This window comes from Saccopteryx leptura, chromosome 8 (assembly GCF_036850995.1).
Source record: "Saccopteryx leptura isolate mSacLep1 chromosome 8, mSacLep1_pri_phased_curated, whole genome shotgun sequence".
NCBI classification, from domain to species: domain Eukaryota; kingdom Metazoa; phylum Chordata; class Mammalia; order Chiroptera; family Emballonuridae; genus Saccopteryx; species Saccopteryx leptura.
Window position 1 is genome coordinate 57,305,588 of NC_089510.1, and position 18,864 is coordinate 57,324,451.

The following is an 18,864-nucleotide window of genomic DNA, read 5'->3' on the forward strand; positions in this document are numbered from 1 at the left end:
CTCCTCCTCTCCCTCTCTCCCTCCCTCTCTCTCTCCCTTTCTCCCTCTCTCCCTCTCCTCCCACCATGAAGAAAAAAAAAAAAAGTTAGGAAAAAGTTAAGTACATCATGAATACATAAAACATATGTAGACACTAATCTGTTTTATAATTTACTACCATAAAATATATACATACCTAGTTTATAAAAATTGAAACACATCAAAACTTTCCCACACAAACACTTACAGACCATATACATGGTGCCATTCAGTCAACAGTAATGTAAACAAATGTAAAGATGCAGTATTAAATCATAACTGTAGAAACGTAACTATAGTACATACTGCACTACTGTCATAATTTTGTAGCCATCTCCTGTTGCTACTGTGGTGAGATTTAGTATTGTGAGTAGCTGCTTAAAATACCATGTGATCACCATTTCCACATGAGCAGGGGTCTCTCCAGAAAAATGTGTATTGCAATGAAAAGTGATCTCTCAAAGTCCTTGTACATTTTTCACTGTGTTTAGTATAATGCTGTTAACCTTGAATAACACCTTGGGACCCACCTGAAGTGTCACTGGTGATACTGGAAGTGCTCCCAAGAAGCAGAGAAAAGTCAAGACATTACAAGAAAAAGATGAACTGTTTGATATGTACTGTAGATTGAGGTCTGCAAGCTGTGGTTGCCCACAATTTCAAAATAAATGAGTCCAGCATAAGGACCATTATAAAGAAAAAGAAAGAGCCCTGGCTGGCTAGTATGGTTGCTTACAGCATCATCCTGATATGTAAAAACTGTCATTTTGATCTCTGGCACATATGGAAACAGACTGATGTTTCTGTCTCTCTCTCCCTTCCTCTCTCTCTAAAATCCATAAATAAATAAAATTTTTCAAGGAAATAAAAAAAGAAAAGGAAATTAATGAAGACTTGTTGCAGGTATGAAAAGCTTGCACTTTTTGTGAAATACCTTTTTATCTCATATTGAAAATGCATAACTATAGACTAACATGATTCAAGAAAAAAAGACAAAGTCATTCTGACAATTTAAATCAAAAGGAAGGTTAAAGACCTAAAGATAGAGAATTTAATGTCAACAAAGAATGGTTTGGTAATTTCAGAAAGTTTTGGTTTTAAAAATGTGAAGATACAGGAGAACAGCTTTGCTGACCAAGAGGCAGCATATGAGTTTCCAGACACCATAAGAAGATCACTGAAGAGAAAGGATATTTGCCTGAACAGGTTTTTAACGTACACAAAAGTGCCCCATTCTGGGGGGAAAATGTCACAAAAGACTTTAGTATGGGAAAAGCAAACACCAGGATTTAAGGCAGAAAGAAATGGACTAACTCTACTGTTTTGTGCAAATGCAGTTGAGTTTATAACCATATAGATAAATCATTTATCTATAAAGCTGCTAGCCCTCAATCCTTAAAGGGAAAAGTTACACAACAGCTGCCAGTCTTCTGATTGTATAATAAGAAAGCCTAGACAGTAAGTACCCATTTTCTGGACTGGTTCCATTGATGCTTTTGTCCCTGAAGTCAGGAAGTACCTCACCAGTAAGGCACTGCTTTTAAAGTTCTTTTGAAATTAGAAAATGCATCTGGCCACCCAGAACCTCATGAGTTCAACACCAAAGGAGGTGAAGTGTCCCACCTGCCCCCAAACACAATGTCTCTCTAATTCAGCCTCTGGATCAGGAGGTCATAAGGACCTTTAAGACTCATTATACACAGTAAGTACTCTATAGAAAGGATTGTCCATGCTATGGAAGAGAACTACAAAAGAAAGAAAATATCATCAAAGTCTGAAAGAACAAAAGATGCCATTACTACTCTAGAAGAAGCTGTGAAAGCCATTAAGCCCGAAACAATTTCTGCTGAAAAAAAATTGTGTCAACAGGTTGTGCATGACTTTATAGGTTTTACAACAAAGCCAATCAAGGAAATGAAAAAATAAGTTGTGGATATTGGAGGGGAGGGGGGGGGCTCTTTGTGTATGTTTGAAGGGCTCTAAGTTATTAAGTTATAAATCTTAGAGAAATTTAAGAGCTAATAGACACCACACCAGATGAATTAACAGAAGACAACTTGATACAGATGAGTGCTTCTGAACCAGTGCCAGATGATTAGAAAGAGGACAAAAAAACAGCCAGAAAACAAACCGACATCAGACAATCTGACAAAAGGTTTCAATTATTCGAGACTGCTTTAGACTTCTTTTACGACATAAACCATTTTGTGATATGGTCACTGAAATTAAAGCAAACAGAAGACAAATTGATATCATATAGAAACATGTTCAGATAAATGAGAAAGCAAAAAAGTGATACAGAAATTATAGTGTATTTCTATAAAGTTACACTGAGTGTGCCTTCCTCTCCTGCTTCCCTTCCATCTCCACCTCTTCTGCCTCTGCCCAGAGACCACATGATCAACCCCTCCTCTTCCTTCTCCTCAGCCTACTCAACATGAAGATGAGAGTCAAGACCTTTCCGATGACCCATGTCCCCTTAATGAATAGTAAACAGTCATCACGCCATACAGTTAATAAACTTATGTGTTGTCTCTTCACGTGAAAATCTATTAACTGTTTGGCAAGCACTATTTGAGATGTTTTCTGTCATCATCATCCTGGGTGTCGTCATCCCCTAAATATTCATCATGTAGATTATCATGTGAGTGATCTGTATGAAAGTGGATAGCTTATCCTTACACAGGCATATGGTAAGTGATATTTTATATGAAATTAATAGTTCTTAGTTTTCTTACTATTTTATAGCTTTGCTTTCAAAGAATTAATTACCGTACAGTATGCCCCTCTCTCTTGTAACTGGAGAAACTGCGTATCAGCCTATCATCACAGGTAAGCAGTTTAAAAAAAACAAGTAACAATATTTCTAATATTGTATTATTAATATGACTATAAATCTATGCCATAAATATTTTATAATGATTCTTCATTGGTGTATAGGCTAGGCTACCATGAAGCAATCATATCTATTACACTAGGCTGCAAAAAAGCAATCATACTGGTGCTTTATTAATGCATGAACATTATTGCTATAAATAAATATACCTACAAATAAAAATGAAAATATCTTTATATTTTTGATGACTAGTGTGAGTAATACATTTAACATCTACAGTGTTTTGTATCATATAAGACAATATTGATATAGGTACTTATAGACAGATGATTCATATTGTAAGTAGCTGATGTAAACTTATAGTACTGATAAATACAGTACATACTATAAATGTATTTTCTCTTCTTTATGACTTTCTTAATAACATTTTTGCTAGCTTACTTTAGTGTAAGAATACACTAAGTACATAATACCTATAAGATATAAAATATGTGTTAACCAACTTTTTACATTATTGGTAAGGCTTCTGGTCAACATCAGGATATTGACAGTTAAGATTTTGGGAAGTCAAGAGTTATCTGTGAATATTCAACTGCACAGGGGTTTGGCACCCCTAAGCCTCATGTTGTTCAAGGGTCAACTTTAATTAGTAGTTGTAGAAGTGCTGAAAAATGGTCAGATCATGAAATCTATTGTGAAATAGAACCAATAAAATTTGCTACTAGACTGAATGTAGAGCAAAGGGAAAAGTAACAGAAGATGATTCTAAGCGTTTTTGTCTTCAGTAAATGGTTCAGTGAAGAAGATGAGCGCCATAAAATGAGAAACTGTTGTTGACATGTTAACTTTCAGATACTTATTCTAGTAGAGAGAATGAGTAGGAAGCTAGATATAAAAGCCTAGTCAAGTATTTAGCTTTGGGCTAAAGATACAACTATTGATATTATTTAAAGGCACAGGACAGAATGAGATCACTTGAAAGTATCAAAAGAGAAAAGTTTAAAAACTGAGCTCCAAGGCATGTTAACATTAGCATTAGCATTAGGAAGATGAGGAAGAAACTACAAAGGAAACTGAGGTTGGAGTAATATCAAAAGAGTAGTGTTCAAGAGTCAAAGGAGCAAAGAATTTAAAGAAGGGTGTAGTCAGTTTTGTAAAAAGCTGTTATGGGGTCAAGTAAAACGAAGATTGAGAACTAATTATTTAATTTGATTATCTGATAGAGTTCAAAAGAGGATTTTTTGGTTGGTTATTTTAATGAGAGGGATTATAGCAGGTACGTATGCTAATGGTAATAAGCCAGTAAGAGGGAAAACCAAATAATGCCAAAGAGAGAATTTCAGAAGTCTGAATAGTCAAAGGAATTACGATCTAATACAGAAGTGAAGGATAAGCTTTAGGAACAGAGATGTATCATTTATTTTAACAGGCCAAAATACAGAGTAAGACCAATTGAGAATAAGGGCCAGAAAACAGGGAGATGAAGTTGAATGTGCTGCTTTGCTGGTGTGCAAGAGGTAGAGCGGAGCTGTGATTAACCAAGGTTAGATCTTACCAGTGAAGTGACAGAAGGGCAAGAGCAAGCTGAGATTAAGAAAGACTGTGTTGATAGTCATGGACCAAGGAATCTGAGCAAAGCAAGAAGGGAAGTGGCTGGAGGTCTTCAGAAGGTATTTAAAAAAATCTTTGTAGTAGGGGAAGTGAGCTGAAAAGAAAGGAAGTGCTAGCTAGATAGTTTGAGATGTTTGCAACTGAAATTTCTAAGTGGTATATATTCCAGTAATTTTCAACCGGTATGCTGCAAGAATTTTTAAAACATGCAAAACCTAACTATTTAGTCAGGAGCACTGACCTCTTTTTCCTTAGATTGTCAAATTTAAAGATGACAACAGTAAACAACAATAGCTCATCTGGTATAAATAAACAAAAATTATCTTTTTTTTGTCAGATTGGCAAAAAATGTATTTTGGGCGTGTTACAGAATTATAGTAGTTAGTTTATGCGTGCCATGAGATGAAGAAGGTTAAAAATCACTGTTATAATGCAACACAAATGAGGTCTCAAATGTAACTATTTAGGCGAATCATTCAAATGAAAGAAAAGCAAGATCCTGGAAGTTAAAGGTATCAAAGAATTGTTATGTAAGATTTTGGATAGATCACACAAGGATACTGAAAATTACTAAGAATAATTCAGGAATAGCAGGCAGAGAAAAGATAGTAAACCAAGTGTTCAAACCATCAGTGAGTAGGAGTGACTGGGAGAAACGCAGATGGCTGGAAAAGAAGGGAAAGAAGATAATCTTGTCTAACATCTACATTTTTTAAAAGAGAGGAAAGTACAATCACCCATAAATATCAATACGATAAGCAAGGAAGACAACTCCACTTGTTGGTCTCGTAAGGTGTGGGGTGTGAGATACAAGTTTCACTTTTTGTGAGGGTTGTATTCTCAGGAGAACACCAGGTATACTGATTAAGGCCAAAGGGGATATAGAATATAAAATTATGACAGGATGCTTGGAGGAGCTTAGTAAAAGGTTGATAGTTCAATTTAGTTGTTTACTTGTGAGTGATTTAGCAATTTGCAGAAGGAAGTGATGGGAGGGGAGGCAAGGTCAGGGAATTGGTGGTCTCAAGGAGAATTGGAGGTGCTCTTTGGGGCCCTTCCTTAAATCCTGCAATTGAAGGTGCTGAGATCTGTAGTTCTTGTATCAGCATGTTCAACAGACAAGAGCTTTTCTATGTCTTCAAGCACTTACATCATATCTATGTCCAAAGTGTAAACTGTACAGTAGTCAGCTTTGTGTACTGTATTTCCCCACGTATAAAACGCACCTTATTTTGAAATATTTGGGGTCTAAAAACTGGGTGCGTCTTATATAGTGGTTGTGGCATTTCAAATGCCATAGATGGAAATGAGGATGAGGCAATATATGAAGACAGTGATTCGTCATCAAACACAGATGAGGACTAGCTAATGGATGGGCATTCTGAAAGTGATGAGGAGTTGTATGAATTTTATGATGAATAAAACTTAAATTCAATAACTTTATGTAATACATTTTTTTTCAAATTTTGGCCCTCAAAATAAAGGTGCGTCTTATACATGAGAGCATCTTATACATGGGGAAATACGGTATATGAAAAATAAATACTATGCAAGCAAAAAAAGTGTACAGCTTGCACTTACAGTTAATTTATTCAGTCAATACTCTTTACTGAATGCTTGAATGAACTATATTACCCTAGATGACATAATTTTGAATTATCTCTATTTGAATTTGTCCACAGACTATCTAAATTAAACAATATAAAAATAAAATAATAATTTTATATATCAGGCACTGTTCTAAATATGTTAAATACATTAAATGATTTAATATAATTAACTCAATTATATCTTCTTTTTGTGGACAATATATCCAGTGCATAACTCCAAAAATTAAATCTTTTATGATCCAGAATGCATTTGTTAAGAATAGTATTCTTTTCATACAAATGAGCCCATATAGTTTTTTCCACATAAGTATCTAAACAGTGTTTTCTTGTGTTTTAATTTAGAAAAGGGTTTTTTTCTCAAAAAAGATTATTTAACTCATGTGGCTAATATTCACTCTTATTAAAATTTTATTTTTCTATTTCAATTATAAGCCATCATATCTATTCCACTCCCAGGAATAGAACTGTGCTGTTTTCAGCTTAATTTGGCATGTCAATCATTGGGGGATGGGAGAACCCAATTTGAGTATTTATAGTGATCCATGTTAGGGATTTTCAAGTAGTCTAAAATACAGAAAGAGTTGCTAAACACACATTCAAAGGGACCTACCACTTCACAGCTGTTCAAAGTTTATAACTACTATTCTCATAAATAAACACTGATATCACCAAGTAGATAAAACTTTTCCCTAGGGGCTAATCAAGTAGGAAAGTCTAGAACTATTGTGCTGGACTTTTTAAAAACCCTGATGAATATGAAACGTGGTCCTAGATTGGAAAAGAAGTTGACTATGCTAGGGAGGATAGGGCAGCTGAGCATCCAGTGATCCTAATGGAAGCAGCCCCGTTGGCTCTCGCCTGTTGCTTGTTCTATTGTAGGCCCTTCCTTGTTTCACTGTCCCCAGCTTAAAAAACAAAAAGAATAGAAAGAATTCTACAGTGTGGAACTAAGGAGGGCTTGACAATCCATGGGCTACTTTTTTCTGTTGTTAACTATCCCAAATTAAGAACATACTAGAATGAAGCCCTCAAAAGAAAAACTTATACCAAAGTAAAATAATTCACAAGAAACTCATCTTAATTTAACATAAAAATAAAACCCCAAACAGACAAGCAAAAACCCACAATGTAAACTTCTGAGATACAACCAAATGACATAAATTAGTTAGTTTATAAGCTGTATCACCATTGGGTGGGGACTCAAAAGAGTAAAGAGAAATCAGGTGCATTTGAGAACTTCTGTGGTTTGAAAAGAAATATGAAGACAAAAGAAAATGGAAGTGGAGGAAGGGTTACTGTGAAGGACTAAAGGCACTTATGAGAGAAGAGAGTAGATCCAATAAAAATAATTATCTAAGTGGTTTCAGATTAGGTGCCATATTTTGGAAGGCCATGAGCTAATAAGGTTCCAGGTGACTGACATGGAAATTAATCAATCAACTCCATAAACACTTATTAAGTACCAATCCTATAACAAGCCCTGTCTTATTGATGGGGGGGTGGAGCTTATAGAAATTTATAACTAGTTGGCTTCCTTATCATTTAAAGAAACATTAATGACATTCCCGCTAAAATCCAGATATTATAGCAGGACTGGGCATATAATCTTAGTTATAAAAATGAATACCTCCAACAGACAAACAATTTAAATAAATCTATGAAGAAAGTAAATTTTATTTATTGAGGATATTTGAGGGAGTATTAAATCAAATAATGACTTTCATATTAATAAAAGTTGATTTATTAACATCTTTCCAAACTGCTAGAAGTATCATGTAGCACTGTTATAAGAAATTAGATTGAAAATTAATCTGGCTATCGGCCCTGGCTGGTTGGCTCAGTGGTAGAGCATCAGCCCATTGTGTGGAAGTCCTGGGTTCGATTCCCCGTCAGGGCACACAGAAGAGGCTCCCATCTGCTTCTCTACCCTTCCCCCTCTTCTATCTTTCTCTTCCTCTCCTGTAGCCAAGGCTCCATTGGGGCAAAGTTGGCCCGGGCGCTGAGGATAGCTCCATGGCCTCCACTTCAGGCACTAGAATGGCTCCAGTTGCATTGGAGCAACACTCCAGATGAGCAGAGCATTGCCCCTACTGGGCATGCTGGGTGGATCCCAGTTGGGCACATGCAGGAGTCTGTCTCTCTCCCTCCCCACTTCTCACTTCAGAAAAATTAAAAGATTTAATCTGACTATCAAATCTTAAAATAGAGTATTTCTAACAACAGTGAAATAGGAGACCTGGTCATTGTCATCACTGCTATTATTTATCAGTCATTTAACAAAACACTACCAATATCATACCACTATATGCACAGGTATATAGTATGTGCTCAATTAAAAATTTTCATTAATCTACTTATTTTAAACTATATAGAAATTTCTCCAGTATTACAAAATAAATCTGCCAGTCATGAGTCAGTAAATGAGACAGAAAAATAAATTCTGGCATCAATAAAGATCCAAATATGTCTAATGTTCTCTCAATTCTATTACATCTTATCCTGTAAAATGAATTTCAGTGAGTTACCACAAAAGATTTGGATATATAAAATATCCAACTTTTCAGTTAGAAACATATATATAATGGAAAATGTTATACTGGTATTCCAAAGCAGGGGAAATAAAAGCTAAAACCTCTGACCCAATGTATATACTACTATATATTACATACAAAGATAATTCAAAAAGGTAAGCAATGCAAAGAGGTCTGAAAGAAATAAAAACGAAGTTATTTATCAGTATATGTGAATGATCTGAACGAAATGGGAAAAAAATTTTTTTAAGGCTTTGAAGAATCACTTGTAAATAAGTTTTATTAAAATTCTGACTCTCTTTCAATGCAATACAATAGCAACCTTTTACTTCAACTCTTAAGTAACTATAATGTAATTCTGTGATTTCATCATTTGTATGCCCTCAATAAGATTAATTACATATTAATGGTAGTGTGTGTGTCTGTAGTATGCATTTATATAAATTATATTAAATGTTTAAAAAGTTTTTAATGTATTTTTCTTGACAATGGAAAATATCATTTACTATTAACCTACAGTGAATTACAATGGCAAGCTTTAGTCTTTGAGAGCCTTTTTGGTATACATAATTGTAGTTAAAATCAAGTTAAATTCTTGGGACAGTATTCAATCTAAGAGTTAAATCAATTATTGCCTCTGAGTAAGTTTCTATAAGTAATCTCAGTGCCTACAAAAAACAATTAATGACTCTCCTAGCCAAGTAACTCCATTTCTCTCAACCACAAATGAAAAATAAGTAAAATTTCTTATTTAAGAAATTTGATGTTATTTAAAATTCAAAACTATTGAAAGGTAATTCTAGCAACTAAATTTAAGAAAGAAGCTGTTGACAGTTTATACTTATCATAATACTTCTAATTTAAAAATATATATTTTTAAAGGTATTTATTTTTAAATGTCTTAGGGTATGTGTGGATATTTTGTTAATTTAAATATTATTGATGTCAAAGGACAAAAATGTTCTCACCTTGTTTATAAATTAGACTATTTCTTATCCTTTCTTTTATAAGTTGAGTATTTTAAACATTTTAAAATATGAATATTATCCCAACTCTCCTTTAATACCAAACTAGGTATTTCACTCAAATTATTATTAATTTTACATTTTCCCTATTTTCAATACTCACTTCCTCAAAAAGAAGTGATTTTTTTTTTAATTTGGGAGACTTTTAGTGTTTGCTCATCTCTGTCAATTGATTATTTGAAAAAATATTCCTTCAATTGTATAGTTATACAAGTTACCCTATATAATGTATATTTATAGAAAAGGAAGGAGTCATTAATTCCTTGAATATACCATAATCTAATATAACTTTAAGATATAAGGGTATACAATGATAGTATTTCACAATTTCAATTTAATTTACTATATTCAACTTAATCCATTTTCAAAACATTAGCAAATAAAAATATTTTAACTTATCTTCTTTTACCTGATTACTATAATAACCTTCCAAAGGTTATCTAATGACATACAAAGCTAAACTGTTATTTTCTTTGGTCAGATATCATACTTTATAGCCTTTAACATAGTCTAAAAATAAGAAGACAAGCATTTTAACTTACATTTTAATTTATATAACATGGCTTTAGATTTTTAGAGAAGTTATTCAACAGAACCTGAGATTGTTTTGTTTGGCATTACATAAGATCAAAAGGGAAAATATTTCTCCTTTTATGCCAAAGACCTGCACAGATGAACTGAAAACATACATTTTTGTGCATTCAAGGTTTCAGTGCATACAATTATATATTTTAATAAGAAATCTATACAATTACATTTTTGCAAAGCAAACATGAAAATATACTGAAAATAATTTCAACAAGTGGTATATTACCTGGGTGGAGCTGGTGGCTACCGAGATGCAATCAATAAAGCTGTGTCTTCGAGTGAAAAACGCAACTATCTGCTGCCAGCGTGAAGGTTCTGGCTCAGCTTGCAGTTCATCTGATGAGCCCTTTTTTGCCCAGTGTTTCTGCTTTGGGCCTACTGAGCCATGGCTAGAGCTAGTATTGCCTCCTCGACTGGCGCGGGAGTACAGAAGTGTGTTGTTCCCAAAAATGTAATTCATCTCTGCAGCCCTGCAGGTGGTTGCCAAGCAGTCTTACTTCTCTACCAGCTGCTGAGTGGTGAATGATCGGTAAAAACTGCAGCTAGAATTACAGCAGCATCACTTGTAGATCAGGGAAAATAAAAACCTTGAGAAATGATGTTCATTTTCTCTGTAATTTCTTCCCATGAAAGAGCTTGTATCTTCTTTCCTCTGTACCTGTTAGCTGCATGATGGCTGAGTTTATATTTGCAGACAAAAAAGATGGCATAAGGTGGATTTCTTTCTCATGATTATTTTTTCACCAGCGTCTGCAGGAACCAAAAGCTGTTCTTTTGTTAGCTGGTAACTAGATGGACTGAAATCCAGGAAGTGAGGTCGATTAGCAGGTAAAGAAGGATGTTATAAACACTGGACTACCAAAACCCTTTAGAGCTGCCTGATGTAATGTACTGGGTGGAGAAACCCTGGATTACCCAGTTTCAATCAGTCTGTAGTAAAATCCAATGGCATCTTCACTGCTTAAATTATAAATATGAACTGAATTTAAAAATATAAGAGGATTCTCTGGCAATAGTTTCAATTGTTTAAAATAATTTTTCTAAATGAATCTTTGTCATTGATATATAAATTTCTGGAAGGAGCTTACAGTAATTAGCACTGGTTCTAAGTTTTTTCAAAGTATTCTATATTAAGAATTTAATGATAGAGGGAATCCATTTGTAGTGTAACACTCATTTTATGTAATATAATGGCTTTTAATGCTTTGATAATTGGGTCTGGAGGCAGAGACAGATTAATTAGCAAAATAAACATTTGGCTTCTGGAATTTTTATAACTTATTTTCAGCATCATCTCATATTATAAACATTAAGATCATAAAGTTATGAATTTGTAAAAATACAAACTAAAGGTAAATTTTTTAATAAACAGTGGAACATGTTTTATATAACACTATATAAATAATACTCTGGTTCATAAAATAACATCGTTCAATTGCTACATAGACATTTTCTAACATCTAAAACCTAGATTTGTATTTTTCAACATTGTAGTCCACCTCAGAATAACCTAGAATACATTATAAAAATGACTGGTCCCCCTCCCTATCAGAATTTTCAAGAGTAATGGGGATCTGGGAATTTTCATTTTTAAAAAGTCCCCCCCCGCCAGTGACTCTTAAGCACATTCAAGTTTGAAAACCACAGACTCCTAAGTTTGTTCTCTTAATACTGTGCTACATTAGTACAGAATACAATGTATAGTCATTTTAAAACAATATATGAGTAAAAATACTACTTAATAATTTACTAATAGTTAATTAAATTTTATTTTATTTTTTTAAATTAAGTGAGAGGCAGGGAGGCAGACAGACTCCCACATACATCCTGACCCGGATCTACCTGGCATACCTGCCACAGGTCAATGCTCTGCCCATCTGGGGCCACTACTCCCTTGCTGGGCAACCGAGCTATTTTAGTGCCTGAGGTGAGGCCATGGAGCCATCCTCTGCACCCAGGCCAACTTGCTTGAACCTTTCAAGCCATGGCTGCAGGAAAGGGAGGGAGAGAGGGAGGGAGGGACAGACTGAAGGAGAAAAGGAGGGAGGAAAGGGAAGAGGGAGGAAAGGAAGGAGGAAAGGAAGGAAGGAGGAAGGGAGAGGGAGACGAAAAGGGAGAGTGAGAGTGGGGGGGTGGTGTAGAGAAGCAGATGATTGCTTCTCCTATGTGTCCTGACCTGGAATCAAATCTGCGGCTTCCACAAGCTGGGCCAATGCTCTACCACTTAAATTAACCAGCCAGCACTAAGTAATTCAATATTTATTTATTTATTTATTTATTTATTTATTTATTTATTTTTACAGGGACAGAGAGAGAGTCAGAGAGAAGGACAGACAGACAGGAACAGAGAGAGATGAGAAGCATCAATCATCAGTTCTTCATTGTGACACCTTAGTTGTTCATTTATTTGCTTTCTCATATGTGCCTTGACCACGGGCCTTCAGCAGACCAAGTAACCCCTTGCTCAAGCCAGCGACCTTGGATCCAAGCTGGTGAGCTTTTTTGCTCAAGTCAGATGAGCCCGCACTCAAGCTGGTGACCTCGGGTCTTCTGCACCCCAGTCTGACGCTCTAGTCACTGCGCCACCACCTGGTCAGGCAAGTAATTCAATTTTTAAGTTGATATAAATACATCATTAAGTCCCAACCTCAGCCATAGATATTTTATCTGAAGATGACAAAATCTTGCGTACTACCAGCATCAATTAAATGCAGCCTACTGGAAAGCAGCACTAGCAAACTACAACCTTCAGGTCCAGTGCAAATCCTGATTCAGCAAGAAAAGATGCTAATGCTGTCTCTGTGATTCCATCCCTAAGATACATAGGTACAACAAAGGTAGAGAGTCATGTGGGACTCTTGGGAGTAAGATGCTTTATGACAGACATTATAGTAGAAAGTTTGGTGCTTCTTCTCAAGGACTGTGTAGGCTGTATTTGGCAATTTTGTGGCACCAGACAGACTGGTCCTATCTTTTAGGGGTTAGGGGAATACAGCAAAAAATTATGGGTTGACAGAGAACCAATAGTCTTCACTTAACAAAATAAAAAAACCTCCTGAAAAAATATTAAAGTTTTATTATGGACTGATTACATAAAAAAATTGATTAGTGCAGTTTATACTAATGCAGTAGTAACTGTTTTGGTCCCAAAATATGTGGCTTGATCCATGTCTGATGAAAACCCAGGTAAGGCAGATTCTGTTATTCTAGCTAGGTATGGATGAGGACATTGAACACAAATTTTCTGCTCAAGCTGCAAATAGTACCAACACCGATAAAACAATAAATCAATGATTTTCAACCTTTTTCATCTCATGGAACACACAAACTAATTATTAAAATTCTGCAGTACATCAAAAAATATATTTTTTGCTGACCTGACCAAAAAAAAGGTATAATTTTGATTCATTCATACCAGATGGCTACTGTTCTGCTGGCTGTTGACTTTTTTTAATTTGACAATCTGAGGGGAAAAAGGTCAGTGTCCCTGACTAAATAGTTAGGTACTGCATGTTTTTAATTTTCTTGTGGCATACACCAGTTGAAAATTGCTTCAGGAAACTGTTCATTACACAGATTTCTTATCGTAGAGAGCCAGAGACCTTGGGAACAATCTAAAGTTGATAGAGCACTCCACACCATATATCCTAAGTACAGAGAAGTAATACTTTTCAGTGTACAGATTTCTTATTTAAATCCATTGACATCAAGTCCTGATAAAGGTTTCTTTATAAAAATGTCCCCTAAAAATCTAGGATCATCTCAATCCGCTGCTTCGTAGTCAATACATTTACACAAAACCGTGTATATACCTAAATCACATTCAGATTCATATAATTTGATTAAGAGGCATCAGGCAACCAGCTCCTCACTGACCTCTGCTTTAGAGCAGCCCTACTCATGTAGCAGAGCTGAAAGATAAAGTCTATCTCATTGAAACAAAATTTAAATTCATTATAAAACCTGGAAAGTCTATATAATGTAATAAAATAAAATATATAATATGCAATGTCTAAATCACCATAAAGAATCACTATTAACGTTTCAATATAACGTTTCATATAAATGAAGAATTAACATTCTTCAAAGTCATCCATCCAATAAAGTCAATAAAAAAATGAAAAAAATTAACACTCTTTTCTGTATAGTCTAATTCTTTGTCACAGAATAATATTATCTATAGCAGAACTCTAAACAAAGAGGAGAAAGCTTAAGTAAACTAATATATCCATTTAGTAAATTATTATATGGCCTAAAATAAGATTATGAAATATTTATGACAGAATTTTTATTTTATAACATTAAATGGAAGTGAAGACCGTTCAAAAATTTATACAGAATAGGCCCTAAATTATCTGTACCCCTTTCTAAACTCACAAATAAATCCAGATGTCTTCCAGGTATAGTAACACAAGTCAAGGATTAAATAATCTTAGTAAAATATTTTAAAAGGTTGAAGGATGTAAGGAAAAACAATATTGAAACTTTACTAAAACAAAATTACAAAGACACTGCCAAACTAATGTACTGTAAATGCGGCACAATAAGCATTTCCTTGCCCTTCTATCTTTATAATCTGGCTTATTAAATTTCAAAACATACAACTGTACCAAGATAAGACAACATTTAACTGAGAAGATTGATAACAGATTTGTTACTTATCTAGAAACCTCTGGTGGCATAGGTATATACAAATCCCTTCTATGAGCACCATCTAGTGGTCAAATTGCATGGAACTACAATATATGCTCACACTGGTACATCAGGGCCATCCAAAAAAGTTAAAATAAATTTCAACAGTACTTCCAGAAATGTGAAAACCAAGATGATTTCAAAAACTGCCAATTAAGTACTCAAAATGGGAAATATTCTATTCCTGTATCATTTATGTTCAGTACTTCTGCTACCCCATTTCTCACAATATTTGAAAAACTACCAACTGCTGCTGATGATTTCATCTGATAATATTCTCAGTAAGTACTACTGGATGAAATGCGTCCAGGCTAGGAAATATACTTACTTAAATAACTGCCTGCTCACATACCTGTTCTATCTTCTATTTCAAGTCCTTCTAAACTATGTTTACATCGCATATATTAGTATGAAGATAATTTTTCTTGTCATTGAAGACAAAAGCAAAATATAAATTCTTCTGTTTCCTCAACAATTACTGTAACATCCTATACTAAGCAATGTACCAACTGCCTTCCTCATCACTTCATCTAGATCAGGGGACCCCAAACTACGGCCCATGGGCCGCATGCGGCCCCCTGAGGCCATTTATGCGGCCCCCACCACACTTCCAGAAGAGGCACCTCTTTTATTGGTGGTCAGTGAGAGGAGCATAGTTCTCACTGAAATACTGGTCAGTTTGTTGATTTAAATTTACTTATTCTTTATTTTCAATATTGTATTTGTTCCCATTTTGTTTTTTTACTTTAAAATAAGATATGTGCAATGTGCATAGGGATTTGTTCATAGTTTTTTTTATAGTCTGGCCCTCCAATGGTCTGAGGGACAGTGAACTGGCCCCCTGTGTAAAAAGTTTGGGGACCCCTGATCTAGATTGAAGTCTATTGGGGTTTTTTTGGTTTACTTTTCTGACCATTTTACCTAATTCCCAGCTCACTTTCAGTTTTAAGAATCTTTATGCTGTTCTTATTAATATCATACTACTATATTTATAACTGTTATATACAACAAAATTACTCCGTGTCTTTTTCTACCACACTAGGCTTTTCTACTTCTAAAAAGTTTCTTTCTTGAAACTGTGTAGCACACTGGCAAGAGAGTTTCCCCTCAGGGTCTTAAATCACAGTTACCTTTAGGCTAAGGTCTGAACCAAGTACCATATTTCACTCGTTATTTCAGTAATGAGAGTCAGTACCAGCACCCACAAAAACCTGACAAGTTACTACACAGACCATTTCATGATGAAAAACCTTTCTTAACAGGGTTCAGGATCAGGACCCTTCACATCTTGCCATCATTTCCTAATAAGCATCCTAAACATGAGGTACAATATCAACTTTCCTGTATTTTTACAGTTTCCTCTGGTTATCACTCTCGTACTTGACTTATTTACCTCAGTAACTGCCTTCTCCTCTAAATTGACATCTTGTATGCATTCTTCAACACCTTATCCAAGTGTGAACTTTCTTTTTTCAGAAAACTTTAAGAATTTAATTTCTCTAATTTTTCATTTTACATCATACTATGTTGTATCTCATCATAAAAAATTAGTTACTAGCATAAACTAGATGTTAAATAAATGTTTGCAAAATGCATTGTTTGATAAACCAAATTAATATTCCAGTAGTTACTTTTTAAAGCAAGTATCTATTAAATTAATCTTATTTAACTATTAGCTTTTATAAAAATTATGAAGACTATAGTGTACAATTTACATTGTAGTCATCAGTACTATTCAAAAATAATTTTTCAAGTTATAAAAGTAATTTATATACTTAATTCCACATATAATAGTTACCCACTTTCTTTTTATTTTATTTTTTATTTATTGAGTGAGAGAGAGGAAGGGAGAGATAAAGATAGGAACATTGAACTGTTCCTCTATGTTCCCTGGCTGGGGATCGAACTGGCAACCTCTATGCTTTGGGACAACGTTTTAACCAACCGAGATATCCCACCAGGGCATTTCTTACTTTCTTTATTCCAAACCATAATACTATGAAAGTGGGAAAGCTTCCCATATTATTTTATTTAAAGAGGATAGGCCCTGGCCGGTTGGCTTAGCAGTAGAGCGTCGGCCTGGCGTGCAGGAATCCCGGGTTCGATTCCCGGCCAGGGCACACAGGAGAAGCGCCCATCCGCTTCTCCACCCCTCCCCCTCTCCTTCCTCTCTGTCTCTTTCTTCCCCTCCCGCAGCCTAGGCTCCATTGGAGCAAAGATTGCCTGGGCGCTGAGGACGGCTCTGTGGCCTCTGCCTCAGGCGCTAGAATGGCTCTGGATGCAACAGAGTGACGCCCCAGAGGGGCAGAGCATCGCCCCCTGGTGGGCATGCCGGGTGGATCCCGGTCAGGCGCATGCAGGAGTCTGTCTGACTGCCTCCCCGTTTCCAGCTTTGGAAAAATGAAAAAAAAATAAAATAAAATAAAATAAATAAATAAATAAAGAGGCTACTAATCTAGTGACTGACAACATATTTTAAATAAAATATATTTCATTGTTGAATTTCCTAAAATATTTGTCCTGTTGTTTTTTAATTTAAAAACATCAAAACTTGCTTTATGTCAAAACAAAAGTTAAAAAGTAATTTTTTATTTTCTACACAGTTAAAGGTACTCTAACCATTTTCATATTACCCACCCACTCCTAACTTGTGATTATTTTATGAGGTACCTGGCACAGTAACCTATACATGAGATAAGCAAAACACGAAGAAATCCCCCAAACAGGGCAGCTTTACTCTTTTTTTTTTTTAAGCTTTACTAATTCTTAAATTATAACTGTGCCAGGCCCTGGCCAGTTGGCTCAGTGGTAGAGCACTGGCCCAGCATGTGGATGACCCAGGTTCGATTCCCGGTCAGGGCACACAGGAGAAGCGACCATCTGCTTCTCCACCCCTCCCCTTCTCAGTTCTGTCTCTCTCCCTTCCCTCCCACAGCCAAGGCTCCACTGGAACAAGTTGGCCCAGGTGCTGAGGATGGCACCATGGCCTTGTCTCAGGCACTAATATGGCTCTGGTTGCAACAGAGCAACAGCCAGAGATGAGCAGAGCATTGCCCCCTAGTGGGCTTGCCAGGTGGATCCCGGTCAGTTGCAGGAGGGAGTCTGTCTCTCTGCCTCCCCACTTCTCACTGAAAAAAAATACAAAAGCCTGACCAGGCAGTGGCGCAGTGGATAGAGCGTCAGACTGGGATGCGGAAGAACCTAGGTTTGAGACCCCAAGATCACCAGCTTGAGCGCGGGCTCATCTGGCTTGAGCAAAAAGCTCACCAGCTTGGGCCCAAGGTCGCTGGCTCCAGCAAGGGGTTACTCAGTCTGCTGAAGGGCTGCGGTCAAGGCACATATGAGAAAGCAATCAATGAACAACTAAAGTGTTGCAACGAAAAACTGATGGTTGATGCTTCTCATCTCTCTCTCTGTTCCTGCCTATCTATCCCTCTCTCTGACTCTCTCTCTGTGTCCCTATTTAAAAAAAAAAAATATATATATATATATATATATAAAACTGTGCCAGAATATAGCCTGTCAAAAATATCAGAAACTTCAAAAAAGTTCACATGCTTCTTTTTTATATTATTTTGTTTTATTTTAATTTAGTGAAAGGAGGAGAGGCAGAGAAAGACTCCTCACACATGCGCCTCAACCAGGATCCACCTGGCAAGCCCACAAGGGGGCGATGCTCTACCCATCTAGGGCCCTTGCTCTGTGCAACCAGAGTGCAACCATTTTTTAGTGCCTGAGGCAGAGGCCATCGAGTCATCCTCAGTGCCCAGGGCCAACTCAATCCAATCGAGCCATGGCTGCAGGAGGGTAAGAGAGAGAAGGGGTGGGGGAAGGGTGGAGAAACAGATGGGCGCTTCTTCTGTGTGCCCCAACGGAGAACCGAACCCAGGACATCCACACACCAGGGCAATGCTTTAACACTGAGCCAACTGGCCACAGCCATATGCTTCTAA

The 18,864-nt window shown here is 35.9% G+C and overlaps 1 protein-coding gene across 17 annotated transcripts in view; it reads right to left on the reverse strand.

Moving 5' to 3' along the window:
- DLG1 (discs large MAGUK scaffold protein 1) overlaps nt 1–18,864 on the reverse strand; it is a 301,581-nt gene that overhangs the window by 194,956 nt on the left and 87,761 nt on the right. For 2 of the 17 annotated variants that reach the window (XM_066347984.1, XM_066347983.1), the window contains exon 1: nt 10,446–10,982. The exons of 11 other annotated variants lie outside the window; for them this stretch is intronic. In XM_066347984.1, the coding sequence (XP_066204081.1) occupies nt 10,446–10,679 (234 nt within the window). In that variant the 5' untranslated portion in view covers nt 10,680–10,982. Of the gene's footprint in view, nt 1–10,445; nt 10,983–18,864 lie in introns of those variants that run through there. 4 more of the 17 variants (XM_066347987.1, XM_066347985.1, XM_066347986.1 and 1 more) reach the window with 3 other exon arrangements.